The sequence below is a fragment of the Phaseolus vulgaris genome, chromosome 3 (genome assembly GCF_051622355.1).
Source record: "Phaseolus vulgaris cultivar YP4 chromosome 3, ASM5162235v1, whole genome shotgun sequence".
NCBI classification, from domain to species: domain Eukaryota; kingdom Viridiplantae; phylum Streptophyta; class Magnoliopsida; order Fabales; family Fabaceae; genus Phaseolus; species Phaseolus vulgaris.
Window position 1 is genome coordinate 13707782 of NC_143500.1, and position 16712 is coordinate 13724493.

Genomic DNA, 16712 nt, shown 5'->3' on the forward strand with positions numbered 1-16712 from the left:
TTCTTTGTTTACGTTAAATATTCAAAAACGCGTGCGTCCAATCACTATTCCATCATTCTCTGAAAGACCCTTGATTGCTTCGTCTTCTTCCCCGAGCGCTCTCGCGTTTTCCCTACAAATTCTAGAACCTTCATCCTACCTGATCAAAAGGTACAAACTTTAACTATTGATTGCACTTATATATTGATTTCGATGCTTGATAACTACCTAGGACTGTTTAAACTCCTTGCATTTTAAGCTTTCCCTGTTTTCTCTTCGTTCCTCTATCTCCCTGGGTTTCCTTCGAGTGTGGGGTTTTTCTGAGTTTCCACTGAGTTATGCCATAGTCCTTTTCCTAATCTCCGTTGCCTTTCTAGCTTTCTTTCGTGTAAAGGGTTCAAGGGGAATTTCTTTAGAGTGTGTGTTGCGCTGACCACGACCACACTTTCCTGGACGACTTCCCACTCTACTGGGTGGGGACGTTAGGGTTCAAGAAACCTAGGACACTCGAGGAACTAATTCCTCATGATCGTCTGTTTGGTCCTTACTAGCCTGTGAGCGGTGCTCAACACTGTCCTACTAATGAGGGCCTCAAAGGCTACATGGTTCACCTTGTCTTGCATGGTTATGCCTGTTATCGTACTGTTATGCTTGCACATTCTGCCTCTTTATATTCGTATGTTTACCCCTGTGTTTTGGATTCCTAACCTCTTGTATTTTGAAATTTGTACATAGGGATGGTGCCGAATGAGGAGAAACGGGCCAAGCTGGCTGGTATCCTTACTCGCTGTCGAGGGATGTCTGCGGGTGCGGGCACCTCTAGCCCTCACGCCCTTGCCTCTGCCACTGTTGCGCCCTCCTCTACTCCCTCCACTCCTACAGTGGCGGTTCCTATTGTCGCCGTCCAAGCATCTCCCGCTCCATTTCCTTACGAAAAGGTAATGAAGATCGAATCTAATGAGGACTCCGCTGAGGGGTCGGTCTCTAAAAGGCTTAGGCCTATGACGATGACGGCCTCCCATTCCTCCACTTTCGGTCGCCCGGCATCGCCCTGAGACCAAACGCCAAGCACTCCCTCGTACCTCTTCGCGCTTGAAGACGGTGGGACGAGCGTCCCTGTAGCTCCATCTGCCCCCGAACTACCTGTTGTCCTGCAACATGCCCTCAAAGGCTTTCATCTAGATATGACGGTGGACTAGGATGAGACCGCTGCGAGGGAAAGGTTGGGTCTCAACTTTGGGGCTCTTCTTGCTCAATCCAATGCCCTCATAACTAGGCCTGAGGCGAGTGTGGCGCTGGTAGAGGCCAAGGCTAAGGAAGAAACGACCCTGTTGGCTCGTTCGTTTGCTACCCAAGAGGTCGCACTGAAGCAGGATTTGACTAGTCTCTGCCAATCTGAAAAGGATCTCTTAAAACGACTTCATGAAAAATGCCAAGAGGCCGTCCAGCTGAAGGCAAAAATCCTGCCCCTGCGAATCTAGGTCATTAAGTTGGAAGAGGCGGCTGAGGCATCCAAAGCCAAGATGGCAAGGCTTGAAGAAAGGTCCATCAATCGAAAACTGCACCTGGGTCGTGTTGAGGCCGAGCTCCTCCAACAAGCCAAGAGGTTCGAAGAAGCCAAGGTTGAGCTAATCGGGGATGTTGTTGATGCTTACGACGCGGGGTTCAAGGACGCCCTTGCTCAGGTTGCCGGTGCGCACCCTGAGATGGACGCTTCACCCTTCGCAGCATCAAACCGTGTTGTAAACGGGCAGATTATTTCAAGGATTCTTCCTTTTTAGTTTGTACTTGGTTGTCAAACGAACAGTTTATTGTCCACTTGCAATTTACTTTCTCGGATGTCTAGCTGCTTTTACTTCCTTAAGCATGATCTAACTGAAAATTGCTCTTTTATCTTACTCAACTGCTAACTCATGGTGCCTAGCACCGCGATGCTTCTGCTAGTGCCTTTTGGTACCCTGCCCTTGCTGTACGAGGGGGGTTTAACTGTGAACTAAGTCGTTCAATCTTGGAGTTCTCACTCGAGGAGGGGAGGTGTTCTTTGATGAACCTACCTTTCCACTCACGAGACTTTGAACGCAAGGGACACAATTCCTTGGCTGACCTCAGCTTCGCTCAAGGGCGAGAAGGATTTATCTGGTGAACTATTTCGTTCAACCTTGGCGTTCTCACTCGAAAGGGGAGGTGTTCTCTACGAACCTACCTTTCCATTCACTAGACCTTTAACGCAAGGAAAACAAGTTCTTAACTGACCTCAGCTTCGCTCAAGGGCGAGGAGGATTTATCTGGTGAACTATTTCGTTCAACCTTGGCGTTGTCACTCGAAAGGGGAGGTGTTCTCTACGAACCTACATTTCCACTCACGAGACCTCTAACGCAAGGAAAACAAGTTCTTAACTAACATCAGCTTCGCTCAAAGGCGAGGAGGATTTATCTGCTGAACTATTTCGGTCAACCTTGGCGTTCTCACTCGAAAGGGGAGGTGTTGTCTGCGAACCTACCTTTCCATTCACGAGACCTCAAACGCAAGGAAAACAAGTTCTTAACTGCATTGTACAAACTCGAGAAAACATTTCAATCAAAATTTATTGGGTGACCTCATTAAAAAACCCTTATAAGGTAAAAAGAGAGTCCCCTAATACAATTACAGTGTTATTGCTTAACTGAAATAAAACTTGAAGTTGACCGCATTCCATGTGCGAGGAATCGCGCCTCCTTTCAACGTCTCAAGTCTACATGCTTTGTCCCCAAGGACCTCTGTTACTCTGAAAGAACCAGTCCATACGGGAGAGAGCTGACGTGAGACTACCGGGGTCGCCTTCTCCGGTACCTGGTATCTTTCCTCAGGTCCTTGCCATATGAGTTTTTGAAACTGGTCCTGTTCTTGAACAAGGACTGAACTGATCGTCTGATCGATCACCGCTAGATACAAACTAAGTGTCGTGCTTAGCTGTGGTTTGCACCGGACTGGAGGGCTGGCTAAGTACTCCCTCAACTTGATGAACGCCTATTTACCCTCTTGGTAAGGGAGGTCGCCCCCTGCTCTGACTGGTGCAAATCCAGACAAGACAGACATGCGCCTCGTCAGTATGCACCTTTCTGGGTTTGTTGTCATACCACGCCCAGTGAGCAAGAAACCCAAAAACTTCCCTGCTTCTATTCTGAACACACCCTTCTTGGGGTCCGGTTTTAGCCTGTACTCAGCTATCTTTACGAACAGACCTTCTAAGTCAATTAGGTGTCGTTTCTTCGCCCTCTGGTGGACAGGTCGGACCTTGGCATTCAGATCCTGCGCCATTTGGTCGAGGGTGTTGCTAAGCTTGGAGATCTTTCCTCTAGTCTCTCTTTCCCCTGGATCGCCAAACGGATCATGTCTGCTCTCCCAGGCTATCTTTTCGCAGGCAGTCTCTGCTTTGGTCCTGGCGATTTCGGTGTACGGTGGTCGTGTAGTGACCATGAATACCCGTCTCTTTGTTTTGAGGTTGTTCTCGTAACATCTTTTGGCCTCCTTCTGGTCTGACTTGATGGTAATCACCTTTCCTGCCAAGTCAGAGAGCTTCATCTTCATGTGCCTCATCGACGGCACCGCCCCCAACCTATTCAGCGTAAGTCTACCCAACAGCATGTTATAAGCAGAGAAGGCATTGATGACGAGATACCTGATGTTCTCCGTACGGGACGCGGTACCATCCGTGAAAGTGGTCCTCTGCTCTAAGTGTCCACGCACATCCACCTGGTCTCCCGCAAAACCGTACAGGCATCCAGTATAGGGCCTTAGCATGTCAAGGAACAATTGCAGCTTGTTGAAAGTCGTCCAGAACATTACATCTGCCGAGCTTCCTTGATTCCTTGATCCACTAGTACACAGTGCACCTTCCTTCCCGCGGTTACTACTGAGATCACCACCGGGTCATTTTCATGGGGAACAACGTCTTGGAGGTTGGCCTTGGTGAAGACAAGGTCGACATCGAAAGCATCGTCGGCCCTTTGTGCTTCTACCGACATCACCGCCCGTGCCTACCTCTTCCACTGAGAAGCGGTGCAACCTCCTCCCGAGAAACCTCTCGCGATGGTGTGAATCTCACCATGCACGGGGACTTCATGCCCCTGGCCACCCCCTGTCACCGCCACGTCCTCGGCACCCTTCTTTTCTTGCAGGTAATCCCTCAGGAAATTGTTCCTCGCCAACTCATCTAGCTGGTGCCCCAGTGCCAAACAGTTGCGTATGGGGTGGCTGAATGCTTGGTGGAACTCACACCAGGCGTTCTTGTTGGGCCCGAGCTTCTTGTCGGTCTTGGGGGGTACCTTCAGCCTCTCCGCTATGTTGGGGATAGCGATGAGATCCTTCAGCTCTACCACGAAGTTGTGCCTTGGTGGCACGTTCTCCCTCTCACGCTCCCTGATTTGAGGCTTCCTTGGTTGATAGGGCTACTTCTTTGCGGGGGTCTTCTTCTCTACTGTTGCCTCATGCACCCTTAGGGGTTGAGGTCGACCTGATGCACGTGGACGCGTGGGAACCACGCATGATTGCTTCTCATTAACTTCCCCTTCTACCGCAATATGATCCACTGCGTGATGCCTTATCTCGGTGAAGGTTTTAGGATGGTTTCTGATAAGCGATTCACTGAAGGGGCCTGGCATAATGCCCTTTCTAAACGCGTGCATCATCATCGTTTTGTCCTTGAGGTTCAACCTCACCACCTGTGCTCCGAAACGGTGAAGGAACTCTTTCAGGGACTCGCCCTGATACTGTCTTATGTCAAAAAGATCATAAGAGATGGGAGGGGGGGCCGATTCGCGATGTACTGCGCTCTGAATAGCTTGGTGAGTTGTGGGAACGATGTTACGTGGCCATCAAGGAGGCTGATGAAGCAATCCATCATTGTTCCCACCAGAGTGCTCATGAACAGTTTGCATCTCACCGCGTCGGAGCCCCTAACCAACATCATTTGCGTGTGGAAAGCCGTGAGATGGGCCTTTGGGTCCTCTATACCAGTGAAGGTAACTTTGGGCCCTACGAACGTGGCTGGTATCACGGCGTCCATGATTTCCTGCGAGAACGGCGTCAGAAACTCCCTGGGTGGCATTACAGGTTCTCGATCTCCTTCCTCATGTGTGGCTGCCTGGTTTTGCAGATTCCTGCGCAACTCTTCATTCGAAAGGCGTAGTTCTTCGTTCATTGCCCGTGAGGCCGCCAAATCAGCCTGGATGCATTCTTGGTTTGCTCTCGACGCAACCACTTCTTCTTGGAGGGCCTGCATCATTTCCATAATTTGTTGCAAGGTGAGGCTTTCGCCTCCGTTTGGTGCAACAGGTCCTTGTCTAGGATTTCTCATCTTCTCAGTCCTTTTGGTTCTTGCTGGTGGGACAGTGTTTTAGATCGTGCCCCACGGTGGGCGCCAAATGTTCCTGCCGGTTGACCAAATATGTCTTTGTGCGTCTACGTCACTCTCACGTCCAGAATCCTTGCGTTCGCACGTGCTTTCCTTTGATTGAATGCCTGAAGACACAAAGACAAAGGGCGCCCTAGAGGTCGTTTGCACTCCGACACTCAAGTCAATCTTAGGGCTAGGAAACACCAAAACTCTTTACGTAAAACTTAACTATGTGTGTTAAGCAGTGCAAATGAATAGCTACCTTGCTAAGTTTGTTACTTCCCTTTATATGAACTGAAACTAGGGTTTCCACTGTTCCCTTTACCCAAAATGGGCTTCCTGAGGGGGTGGGCCGCAGCACCACAATTACCCACTCTTCGGATAACCTAGCGCGTGGGGTTCCCTAACTGGAGTGCAACCTCTTACAGGATGACCACCTGGATGCCTCCTTGTCCACCTGATCTCTGTGGTCGCCCGTCTTGGGAGTGCCCTAGTTGTTCACATGCCATGCATGCAGCTCACCGCTGGAACGTGACCCTCACAGATCGTATCCTTTCCAGTGGCTCTATACTTGTGTTACGCCTAAACGCGTCATCCCCTCCACACGTATGGACTCTCGTGACCTAGGCTTCTCCCTTACTGATAACTGGTGTGTGGTCTAGGATCCACCTCTCGTGGCCCAGCTCTGCTGTTCGAGTCACTGATGTTCGACCTCTCTACTGACACATCGGCACATCCTGGTGATCGATATCTGACCACACTTCGGTACCTTAGCGCACGTGCCTCGCGAGACACTGACCCACGCCACTTGTGGGACCCCACTCACGTGACCCCACATTACTAGTGGTCAACGACGCCCGAGGACTGGTCGGTACAAATATATATTACATAGTATATGTGCACTTTCTATTAATTATTCAAATTTACATATAATAATATATTTATTCTAATTCATTGTTTTCCATTAACATGATAGAAGACAATTTCATATCAACTCAGTCGATATAATAACAATCTGTTTGTAAAATAAAATATTTTCACCTATGAGTTCTTAATATTTATTATATCTTTTGTTATAATTATATACTATTAATGTTCATGTCGGTTGACTCGATTGCCTTCGTACGTCTTACGATACTCCCACGCCTGATTCTTTGCGCCTTCGTTCGTGTCTTTCTCTCGATCAAACACCTGAAATCACAAAGACAAAAGGCACTCTAGAGGCCATTTGCACTCCGACGCTCAAGTCAATCTTAGGGCTAGGAAACATCAAACTGTTAAGCGTAAAAGCTCTGTGTAAATTGTGTGTGTGAAGCGGCGTAAATGAATAACGTACCTTACTAGGTTTGTTATTTCCCTTTATATAGTCCAGGGTTTCCACTGTTTCCACTACCCAAAATAGGCTTTCTGAGGGTGGGCCCCAGCGCCGTTATTACCCACTCTTAAGGCAACCTAGCGCGTAGGGCTCCCTAACTGGAGTGCAACCTCTGACGAGATGACCACCTGGATGCCACCTCGTGCACCTGATCTCTAGGGTCACCCGTCGTGGGAGCGCCCTAGCTGTTCACGCGCCATGCCTGCAACTCACCCCTGGAACGTGACCTTCTCAGGTCATATCTTTTCCAGCGGCTCTTTACTTGTGTTACGCCTGAACGCGTCATCCACGCCACACACATGGACTCTCATGACCTAGGCTTCTCCCTAACTGATAACTGGTATGTGGTATGGGATCCACCTCTCGTGGCCCAGCTCTGCTGTTCGAGTCACCGATGTCCGACCTCTCTACTGACACATCGGCACATCCTGGTGATCGATGTGTGACCACACTTCGGTACCTTAGCGCACGTGCCTCGCGAGACACTAACCCATGCTGCTCGAGGGACCCACCTTACACGGCTCCATCATCACTAGTGGTCAAACAATGGTCGAGGACTAGTCGGTACAATTAATGTGTCATAAATACATTATATTAGTTTTTTATGTAGTTTTTTAAAACTCAAAAAGTTATGGATGACGTGTTCTATACAGAATTAGGAATGATCTTCAAAGGTAAATTATGTTTTTTACTTATATAATATAAATTTACCCAATTGTTTTTATAATTTAATAAATATATTGATTAACAAAAAACATTACTTCTTATAAATGGTGGAGAAGCTGAAGGTTTTCTTCCAATATTAGTGTAATTTTAATCCCAATTTCTGCAAATAGGTAGATTTTTTTTAATTACGGAATTGGGTAAATCGTACACATGGAATTCACTCCATAAGATGATCTAAGTTCATTTGAATCTTTAACCTTTTAAAAAGATGGGTTTTATAAAAAACTGTTGAAATTTCAACAGGTTGAAATTTTGAAACAATAGGTTGTTTTACCTTAGTAGTTTTTGAAAAGATTTTGAAAAGTTTGACTTTGCTGTCAAGTCAATTCAATCGATTGTTTCGACAAAACAACCAATTGTTTTTTTGAAAACCTTAACAGAATTTTGTTAAGTGATTTTAATATGTATTAAATGATCCTAACTACCTTGTCTCCTTTATTAAATGTTTTTTACCACTCGGTTGGTCTATATAAAGGTGGTTTTACACTCTTAATCTTGGAGTAAGAAAAATAGTTTATCAAAACAGTTCTTCCAAAATTTGGAAGAGCTTTGGATCATTCTTAAGTGTGTGGAATAGGATTGGGTTGTAATTCTGAACCTTAAGCTTTGTAATACCTAGGTGTATTCTATTTCATTCTTCGTTGATTACTGTATTTATGTAGTTGTATTGCCAAGGAGTGTTGTGTGTTTTTAAGGTGTTTAAGATCAATACTCTTGGTGTGGTTTGACAAAGGTAGTGTGTTTCTTGAGGGGTTCAAGGTCACTACTTTGGTGTGTGGTGTTTGTAATCTGGTTTTGATTGCATAGTGGATTACCCAATGGTTTCTGGGGACTGGATGTAGCTCTTGGTGTAAGAGTGAACTAGTATAAATCTGTTTGTGTGACTCTCTCTTTCCCTAATCTCACATATATCTGTGTTAAGTTGTTTTTATTAACTGTTGATAAAAATAACCGATTGAATCGCAAAAACAACCGATTGATTTTCTAGAAATCAACTAAAACAACTTTGTGCATTGCTTTCCTTTCGTTGTGATTCTTCATTGGCTTTCATTATACCTTCAAAGTTTTCGAAAATCTTTCATAAACAATTCACCCCCCTCTTCTTTAAGGTCATATTCTAACAAAAAAACCTTCGTTGTTTTGCCGAGATTTTAAAATAAATCTTTAGAATTTAACAAAGGTTAAAAAAACCTTCGTTATTTTGATGAGGTTTAAAAATAAACCCTTAAAAATTAACTAAGGATAAAAAAAACTTCCATTATTTTACTAAGATTTTAGAATAACCTTTTGAACTTAATCAAAGTTAAAAAAAACATTTATTATTAATTACATTAATTACTATGTTATATTAACAAAGTTATTTAACTTTGGTTAAAATCATTTTCTCTTGAATTAGATTATCAAGCTTTAAATTAATGTTTTCATTTTTAATATGTAATTTATTGTTACAAGATTATAAGATTATCATATTTTAAATTAGTATTTTCATTTTTAATGTGTGAATAGAAATATAGAATAAAATTCATAATGACATTTGTAAATTTACATTATATTAATTTAATAAAATTACATTGTTATAAATTTAAAATATAATATCAAAGAGAATATAACAACCTTTTAAAAATATTGAAAAAAATACACCGACTCAACACGTTTCAACTAGTAATAATAATAATAATAATAAATTAATAAAAGAGATTCTTCTCTGGTATACATAAATTTTTTAAAACTAAAACAACTACCAATATAAAAAAGATTTACAAAACGGGAAAAATTTATCTAATAAATTTGTTTATAATTTTTTAATATTATTTTGATAAAATTAAATATATTAAATTATATTAATTTTTTAATTAACTATTTATGAAAATAATAGAACTATAAAAGTTATAAAATTATATATATTTTAATCTAATAAAAATATGAATACCCCGCTGTGTTTTCACTAGTAAAAATATAATATTTTTACTATTTCCTTTTATTAACACATCTTTTTAGTAGTTTTAAAGCAAAATTTAAGAATATTACTTTATTTAAATAATTATAATAATGGAAATTTTTAATTATTTTTATTTTTTATCATTAATAATGTGTTTTCCACTTTTACATATAAAGAGTAAGTCACCGCTCAAAATCTATGCCAAACTTCCAGTATTCTGTTTCTAACTCTTTCATATAATCTGTCCTCCTGCATAAAACCCCATCTTTTTCTCTCTCTCTCTCTCTTCTTCTTCTCTTCAGCGTTTTCAAAATCCTCATTCTTTCTCTCACTTTCTTCACCGCATACTTGCTGTTCATACTCGGTTCGGCATTAGGAATATTCGGTTAGGCCTTTTCACTTTCCATCTCTGCATGCAATTGCATATCTTCTTTCATTTACCCTCTATTTGGATTTTTTAGGGTTTCTTTTTATTTGTTTCCATTCTCCTTTTTCTTTTCGAGAATCGGGCAAAAATGCGGTAACAATGCACATATCTGTTTTATGTTTTTCATTCAATTTTGTTAACTGTTCATCTTTAATGTTGCCCGCATAAAGTTAAGAGCTTTTCGTATTTTCTCTTGTCGATGCAGTTAATCTTTCCCTCTGCATGACTGGATTCCGCGTGTGTATTTTGAATTGATGTTATCTGGAAACAGATTTTCTTGTTAGATAATTGTGAAACAACAATTAAAGAGATTTTGGTTTCAACTTTTATCGTATTTTTACTATTTTCAAGATAATGCATCTATTGTTGTTCACAGTCTATGCAATGTTATTTAAATTTAGTGTTTTTCCCTTTACTCTTGTAGCATTCATTTTCATATAAGTAGGCTGGCATATTGATTCTCGTGGCAATTAGAATGTTTAGCGTAGGAAATTGAGAAATTGTTTACATGCTTCAATATTACTGATGCAGGGATTTAACTGGCATGCTGCTTAGGAGTTTTGTTTTTACCCTTTTCACTAATTTTTTTTATTTTTTGGAATATCTGAAAATCAGAATTTGAGTAATGGGCAAGAGAAAATCAGCGGCTAAGGCCCCTCCAAAGAAACGAATGGATAAACTTGACACTGTCTTTAGCTGTCCTTTCTGCAATCATGGGACCAGTGTTGAATGCAGCATGTAAGCATTTCTTTAATATGTAGCCATTTCGTTTCCTTCGCATTTGCATTCAGAGACATTTAGGCCTGTTTTCTCTAAAACCACAAAGTAACATGACACTACCATTTTATTTAAAGTTAGAGATGAATACTATTCATATTGATGCTCATTTTGGGAGGTCTTTTGACAGTGATATGAAGAACATGATAGGGGAAGCTTCATGCAATATATGTCAAGAGAGCTTTAGCACCACCATCACAGGTTTGTTTTCATGGGCTGTAGTTATTTTATTTTACTCTTGAAAAAACACTTTATTCCACGGGTAAGATATGCTGTTATTTTACAGACTAGGTGCAGAAACGGGAAATTACTAAGATGGTGTATAAAAAAATTTGATGACCCCTTATACTTGTCTATAATGATATTTTTTATTTTTTAATGTGTATTTTCCTGTTTGCCATTTTGAAAACAGGAAAAAAAATAAACAACTGATTTATTATTAAGATAGGCTAATATAGCATTGTAGGGAATGTTTGGTTCCAAGTCTGGAACCATGGAAGGTGGATTATGGATCTCAACCCAATTGTTAGTTTAAAGACGTTTATTGTATATATATGGGCTGAGTGCATATACACTGTAGATTTAGCTAATTATGTTTTTTGTGTGTCATTTCAGCTTTATCTGAGCCAATAGACATGTAAGTGCAATCACTATGTTGAAAACCTCCTCCTTCACCTCTTTCTTTCTCACTTACGTAAAACCGTGTGACTCAAGTAGCTTAATTGCAATGATGTAGATACACTGAATGGATTGATGAATGTGAGCTGGCGAACAACCAAGAAGATGATGGCGCTGAGTGATTGTGAGAATCCACTTCTAATAGTTGCTAAAGGAATAACTGTCCATCAAGCTTTATATAAGATCGTGCGACCTCAAGCTTAATTCCCATATACACTCTTTCGGAAGATTGTAATGCGGATGTACTCAATAACATGGGAATAATAGTTACTTTGATAGGAAGGATTTGATCAAATACATCTTGCTTGAAATTAATAAGATAAAACAATAATTTGAACCGTGAAATACACTATTTACATTAATTTTCTTATTAGAAAACATGGTAGTATTTTTCTAAATAATTGAAAGGGATTAATATGGTGAATAAAGAATATAGATGTAATGTATTTCAAATAATTGAGTGTATTAGGTCTTACGAATGTTGAGATTTGAGAGCATGTAAATGCCATTGTTCAGCCGTCTATGTTGTCAGCAAACCGTTAATTTAGTTTAAGAGATTATATGAAAAATACCATAGCACGATATCATCATTTAGGTGATAGTTTCACTATAGATGATTAGTTAAAAAGTTCTTCTCTAAGATATTGCATCTCATGGAGAATGTTAAACACAACTAAGTTTTATCGATGAAATGTTTAGAAAGACTTTTCGAAATGTAATTTCGCAAATATCTTCTGATATTAGTTGCAGTTAACTAACATGTAATGTAAAGAATATAAGGGATAAGAAAGAATTATATTGTATTTTTATATTACTTCATAGTTTGAAATTCAAATTCACTTGAATGTCTTTTTAACTGTTAAGCAGCTTGGACGTAGAAGATGAATTAAATGTTTTTATCTACTTTAAGCAACATTTTAATAGTTTATTAGTTGGACTTATCATGTCTTAATGAGAGTACTTTTACTTGAAATTATGTAAATCTAAGGCTTTCATTGCGTGAGTTCCTAAAGGAGTTGGCAGAGGTTCGGAGTCTAAGGGTTGAGCTAATTATTCCGAGGTGATGGAATTTGAATGTTGCAAGGTGGATTCAAGTTGGGTAGACGATTCATTTTAGTTCATTTGGTTAAGTGTTTGAGAGTTAGCTTGGGTTGGTTCAGCTGTAGAAGGTGGTTGGGATATCGTAGAAGATTTGGTTTGTGTTTGGTTAGATGGTGCAGGTACAACTGTGTTTAGACGAGGTCATGGTGGTTTTAAGTAAAACAAAATCTAAAAGTTTTACCTCAAGGGAGACTACTCTTTAGTTGGCTTTTGTTGTTGAACTCTTCTTCTTTGCTTTCTAAGAGATGCAAAGACCATATGATTTGATTTTTTACTGATATCATCATGAATGGAAATAATGAGTGGCTTAGCAGACGGTATTGCAGATTTATTAGGTTTTGTTGTAACAGCTTTCTTCATATAAACATATATGGAGACCCTCTGTCTCTTCCGAACATCTCTTAGAGGATTGGTCCTCCTCTTCTTAATGGATTGGGGAACTTCAACAACTGTAGGAACAGTAAGAACAAATTTGGCAGTTCTTCCTCTAGTGTTGTAGTAGACTCCCCAACATTCTTTGAATCGTTTGAAGACTCTAAATGTAAAGAAGATACAAAAGCAGGAGTTGCTATAACTGAAGTTCCTGCTCTCGTCTTCCTCTTCAAAGACATCTTGTTGACCTCTGATATAAACTTTTAAATCTTCTCTTCTACTAAAGTCAGACTCTCAAAAGGTAAAGGTGTGGACACTCAAGGTTTTCTAGACGATGTGCTAGCAAAACTTCTACGTTCAGGGGCGGAACTTCAACTTTCTCCAAAGGCCGACTCATCTGCATCTGCCTAACGTTCACCACAGAAAACACTGTTGTTTTCACGATGTAACCAACCTTTTTATTAGCTCATATCGTTGGCATTCATTAATCTTATAAAACAACTAGTAGACTCTTTGATGCCCCAACAAACAATTGATCAAAGCTGAATATGGCACATTTACCATGCCTTCTCTAAGAGACTTCACCACTCTCAGAATGTTTAGGAATAGAAGGTGTGAGAAGTTGAATGGTATACCTGCTATGAGTTGATAGATAACATACTTTCCAAACTCAGTAACATGGTCTTCGGAGCCATGTTTTGGAAACAAAGACTTGTTACAGAGTTGCTGTCATATCTTTGCATAGCTTGTCAGACGATTGTAGTCAATCTTTGACCTACCAGTACTTCAGAAAACTTGTCTCCATACAAAGCCTTCTCTACAGTACCAGTTCCACTATAGATATCTTCCCATTATGAATAGTAGCAGTTGGTTACCCTCTCACAATTGATGGCTTCTGCTATAGCTACTTGGTTCAACACAACCTCTCTTTCCATAACCACAAATTGTATCATGTTCCTCTTGATGAGCTTAGCATTGCTCCAAAAGCTTCTGATTAACTTAGAATAGAGGGTTGTAATAGACATAGGACAGAGAGTCAGATACAGAAATATAGAATGGGACTCAATTATATTATTAAAGATGTAGGGTCTCCTTTATATACAAAAGTTAGAGAGAGGATATAACCCTCTGGTTAACACCCCCCGTTAAACTTATGGTTGGATTAGGAAGCACCATGAGTTTATCCCTGACATTAAGAAACAAATTTCCAGATACATGTTTGGTGAGAGGGTTCGCGACTTGGAAGCGTGCAGGAAGATGAAGAAGAGTAATGGTGCCCTTGCATATATGATCACGAACAAAATGTAGGTCCAACTCAAAATGTTTTGTCTTTGAATGCATGACAGGATTGGCACTGAGAAGGACAACACCAAGATTATCATAGTACAACTTTGGTGTGAGAAAGGGAATACGTAATTCTGATAAAAGAGACTGAGTCCATATAACTTCAGTAAGAAGAGCTGCTATAACACGGTATTCAGCTTTTGTTGAGCTTCTGGAAACAGATTTTTGTTTGTGAGTAGACCATGATACGAGATTTGAGCCAATATAGATGCAGTAGGCAGTTGTTGATTTCCTGTCATCAACATCAGCTCCCCAATCTGCATCCGAGAAACCAATGATGGAGGATGAAGACTGACGATTCAATAAAAGACCATAATTGGTGGTTCCAGCTAGATAGTGTAAGATACGTTTCACAGCTTGCCAGTGGTGTAGTTTAGGATCATGCATAAAGTGACAAACACAGTTAACTGAATAAGATAACTCAGGTCGCGTTATAAGAATATATTGCAAAGCACCAACGACTGACCTGTACATAGATGGATCTTCAAAAGGTTCAGAGGAGTCTTGTTGTAGACGAGTTGATGAAGTCATAGGGGTAGGTTGGGACTTTGCATGAAGCATATTCATTCAACGAAGTAAGTCTTTTATATATTGATCCTGAGATAAATGCATATTACTAAGTTGTGTAGTTGATACTTGAATCCCAAGAAAATGATGGAGAGGACCTAAATTTTTGAGAGCAAAGAAAGAGTTAAGAGTTGAAATAAGATCAGTGACAACAGTAGATGAAGAACCAGTGATAATGATATCATCAACATAAACAAGCACAAACAAAGTGTTGGTGAAAATAGAGGAATCACTGACAGTAGATTGAAAACCAAGATGAATCAAAGTTTGACTAAGTTTAGAAAACCAGGACCTGAGAGCTTGTTTGAGACCATAAATGGCCTTATGTAATCTGCATACAAGAGTTGAATCACGAGATGCAAACCCAGGAGGTTGTTGCATGTAAACATGCTCAATCAGATCACCATGAAGGAAGGCGTTATTAATATCAATCTGACGCATAGGCCATTGTTGAGTAACAACATGAGAGAGCACAATGCGGATGGTATTATGTTTCACCACTAGGCTAAAAGTCTCTGTGTAGTCAACACCTTCAGTTTGATTGAATCCCTTTGCAACCAGTCGGGCCTTACACCGTTGAAAGGTACCATATGCATGAAGCTTTGTTTTGAATATCCACTTGCAGCCAACAAGAGAGGCTCCCGGTGGAAGTGTGGTAAGAGTCCAAGTTTTGTTGGAGAGGAGAACGTGATATTCGCCATTCATTGCTTGAAACCACATAGGTGATGTAATGGTTTCCTTGACAGACGTAGAAGCAGTAGGTATAGAAACAATGGTAGTATATGTCTTAGGTTTGAAAGTACCTACCTTGGCACGAGTGACCATGGGATGGGAATTGACAGGTTGAATCTTATAGCCAATAGAGCCAGTATTGTTAGGCATATCAGTGTTGTTATCTATAGGGAGAATAGCAGAAGAACTATAAATAGGCATAGTAGTATTAGTATTAGAATGAATAACAGTAAGAGTAGGGGGTGTAGTCAAAGGTGAAGACATTGAAACAGATGAAATAGGAAAAGAATTTAATTGTTCATGATATGGAAACTCAGTTTCAACAATTGTTTTACCAGAAGGAGTTAGACATATATAACCTTTGTTGTTGACACTATACCCAAGAAACAAGCACTATTGTGAACGAAAATCAAATTTATTTATGTTATAAGGTCGTAATAAAGGAAAACAAGCACATCAAAAAACTTTGAAAATAGCGTAATTAGGATTTTTGTTAAACAACATAGTATAAGGATTAGAATTATGCAAAACAGGAGAGGGAAGCACATTGATAATATGAGTTGAGGTACGAAAAGCTCAGCCCAAAAACGCCTAGGCAATGAAGCAGTGGCTAAGAGAGTTAATCCCATGTCAACTATGTACCTATGCTTACGCTCAACAGCACCACTTTGCTCATGAGTGTGAGGACAAATAAGCCTGTGTTGTATACCATGTTGATCAAGAACCTGTTTAAGACAAAGAAATTCACGGGCATTGTTGGTTTGTAAAGAACGCAATTTAGAACACATTTGATTTTCAGCAAAAGATTTAAATTTTTGAAAAGCAGCAGGAACCTGTGACTTAGCATGAAGAAAATATAACCATGTATACTTACTAAAAGTATCAACAAAAGAAATGTAATAACGTGCACCATTGGAAGCTGGTATAGGAGATGGTCCCCGGGTTAGAATGTTTTGCTTTAAACTAGATGGGGGGTGAATGGTTTAAAGGGGGTTTTCGCAAAAATTTTAAGATAGAATGAAATTCTTTGCAAGAAACCAGATTTAGGAATTCAGTTTGCCAAGAACAAAGCTCAAAACAGAAAAGTAACAGAAAAACAATCGGTTGTTTCGCAGAAAAACAATCGGTTGTTTCGCAGAAAAACAATCGGTTGTTTCGCAGAAACAATCGGTTGTTTATACCAATAAAAATAACAACAACTGAAATTAAAGAGTCTAAGGAAGAAAGAAATGTACAAACAGTTTATACTGGTTCACTCTTAATCCAAAAGCTACATCCAGTTTCCCATAAATCACTCGGGAATTCACTAGGTAATCAAAT

At 40.2% G+C, this 16712-nt stretch overlaps 1 protein-coding gene across 1 annotated transcript; it reads left to right on the forward strand.

Moving 5' to 3' along the window:
• Positions 1-9592: 9592 nt before the first annotated feature.
• On the forward strand, positions 9593-11621 carry LOC137806652 (transcription elongation factor 1 homolog). Its single transcript, XM_068606867.1, has 5 exons — positions 9593-9779; positions 10437-10559; positions 10729-10799; positions 11214-11235; positions 11335-11621. The coding sequence occupies exons 2-5, from the start codon at positions 10447-10449 to the stop codon at positions 11396-11398; spliced, it is 270 nt and encodes an 89-aa protein (XP_068462968.1). The 5' UTR covers positions 9593-9779; positions 10437-10446; the 3' UTR covers positions 11399-11621.
• Positions 11622-16712: the final 5091 nt, after the last annotated feature.

What these genes read in the sequence shown, in the direction of transcription:
- LOC137806652 (XM_068606867.1), top strand. Translation starts at nt 10,447, where the DNA reads ATGGGCAAGAGAAAATCAGCGGCTAAGGCCCCTCCAAAGAAACGAATG. An exon ending in CTTTAGCACCACCATCACAG is followed by an intron (nt 10,800 to 11,213) that starts GTTTGTTTTCAT and finishes GTGTCATTTCAG; the next exon opens with CTTTATCTGAGCCAATAGAC. An exon ending in TTATCTGAGCCAATAGACAT is followed by an intron (nt 11,236 to 11,334) that starts GTAAGTGCAATC and finishes GCAATGATGTAG; the next exon opens with ATACACTGAATGGATTGATG.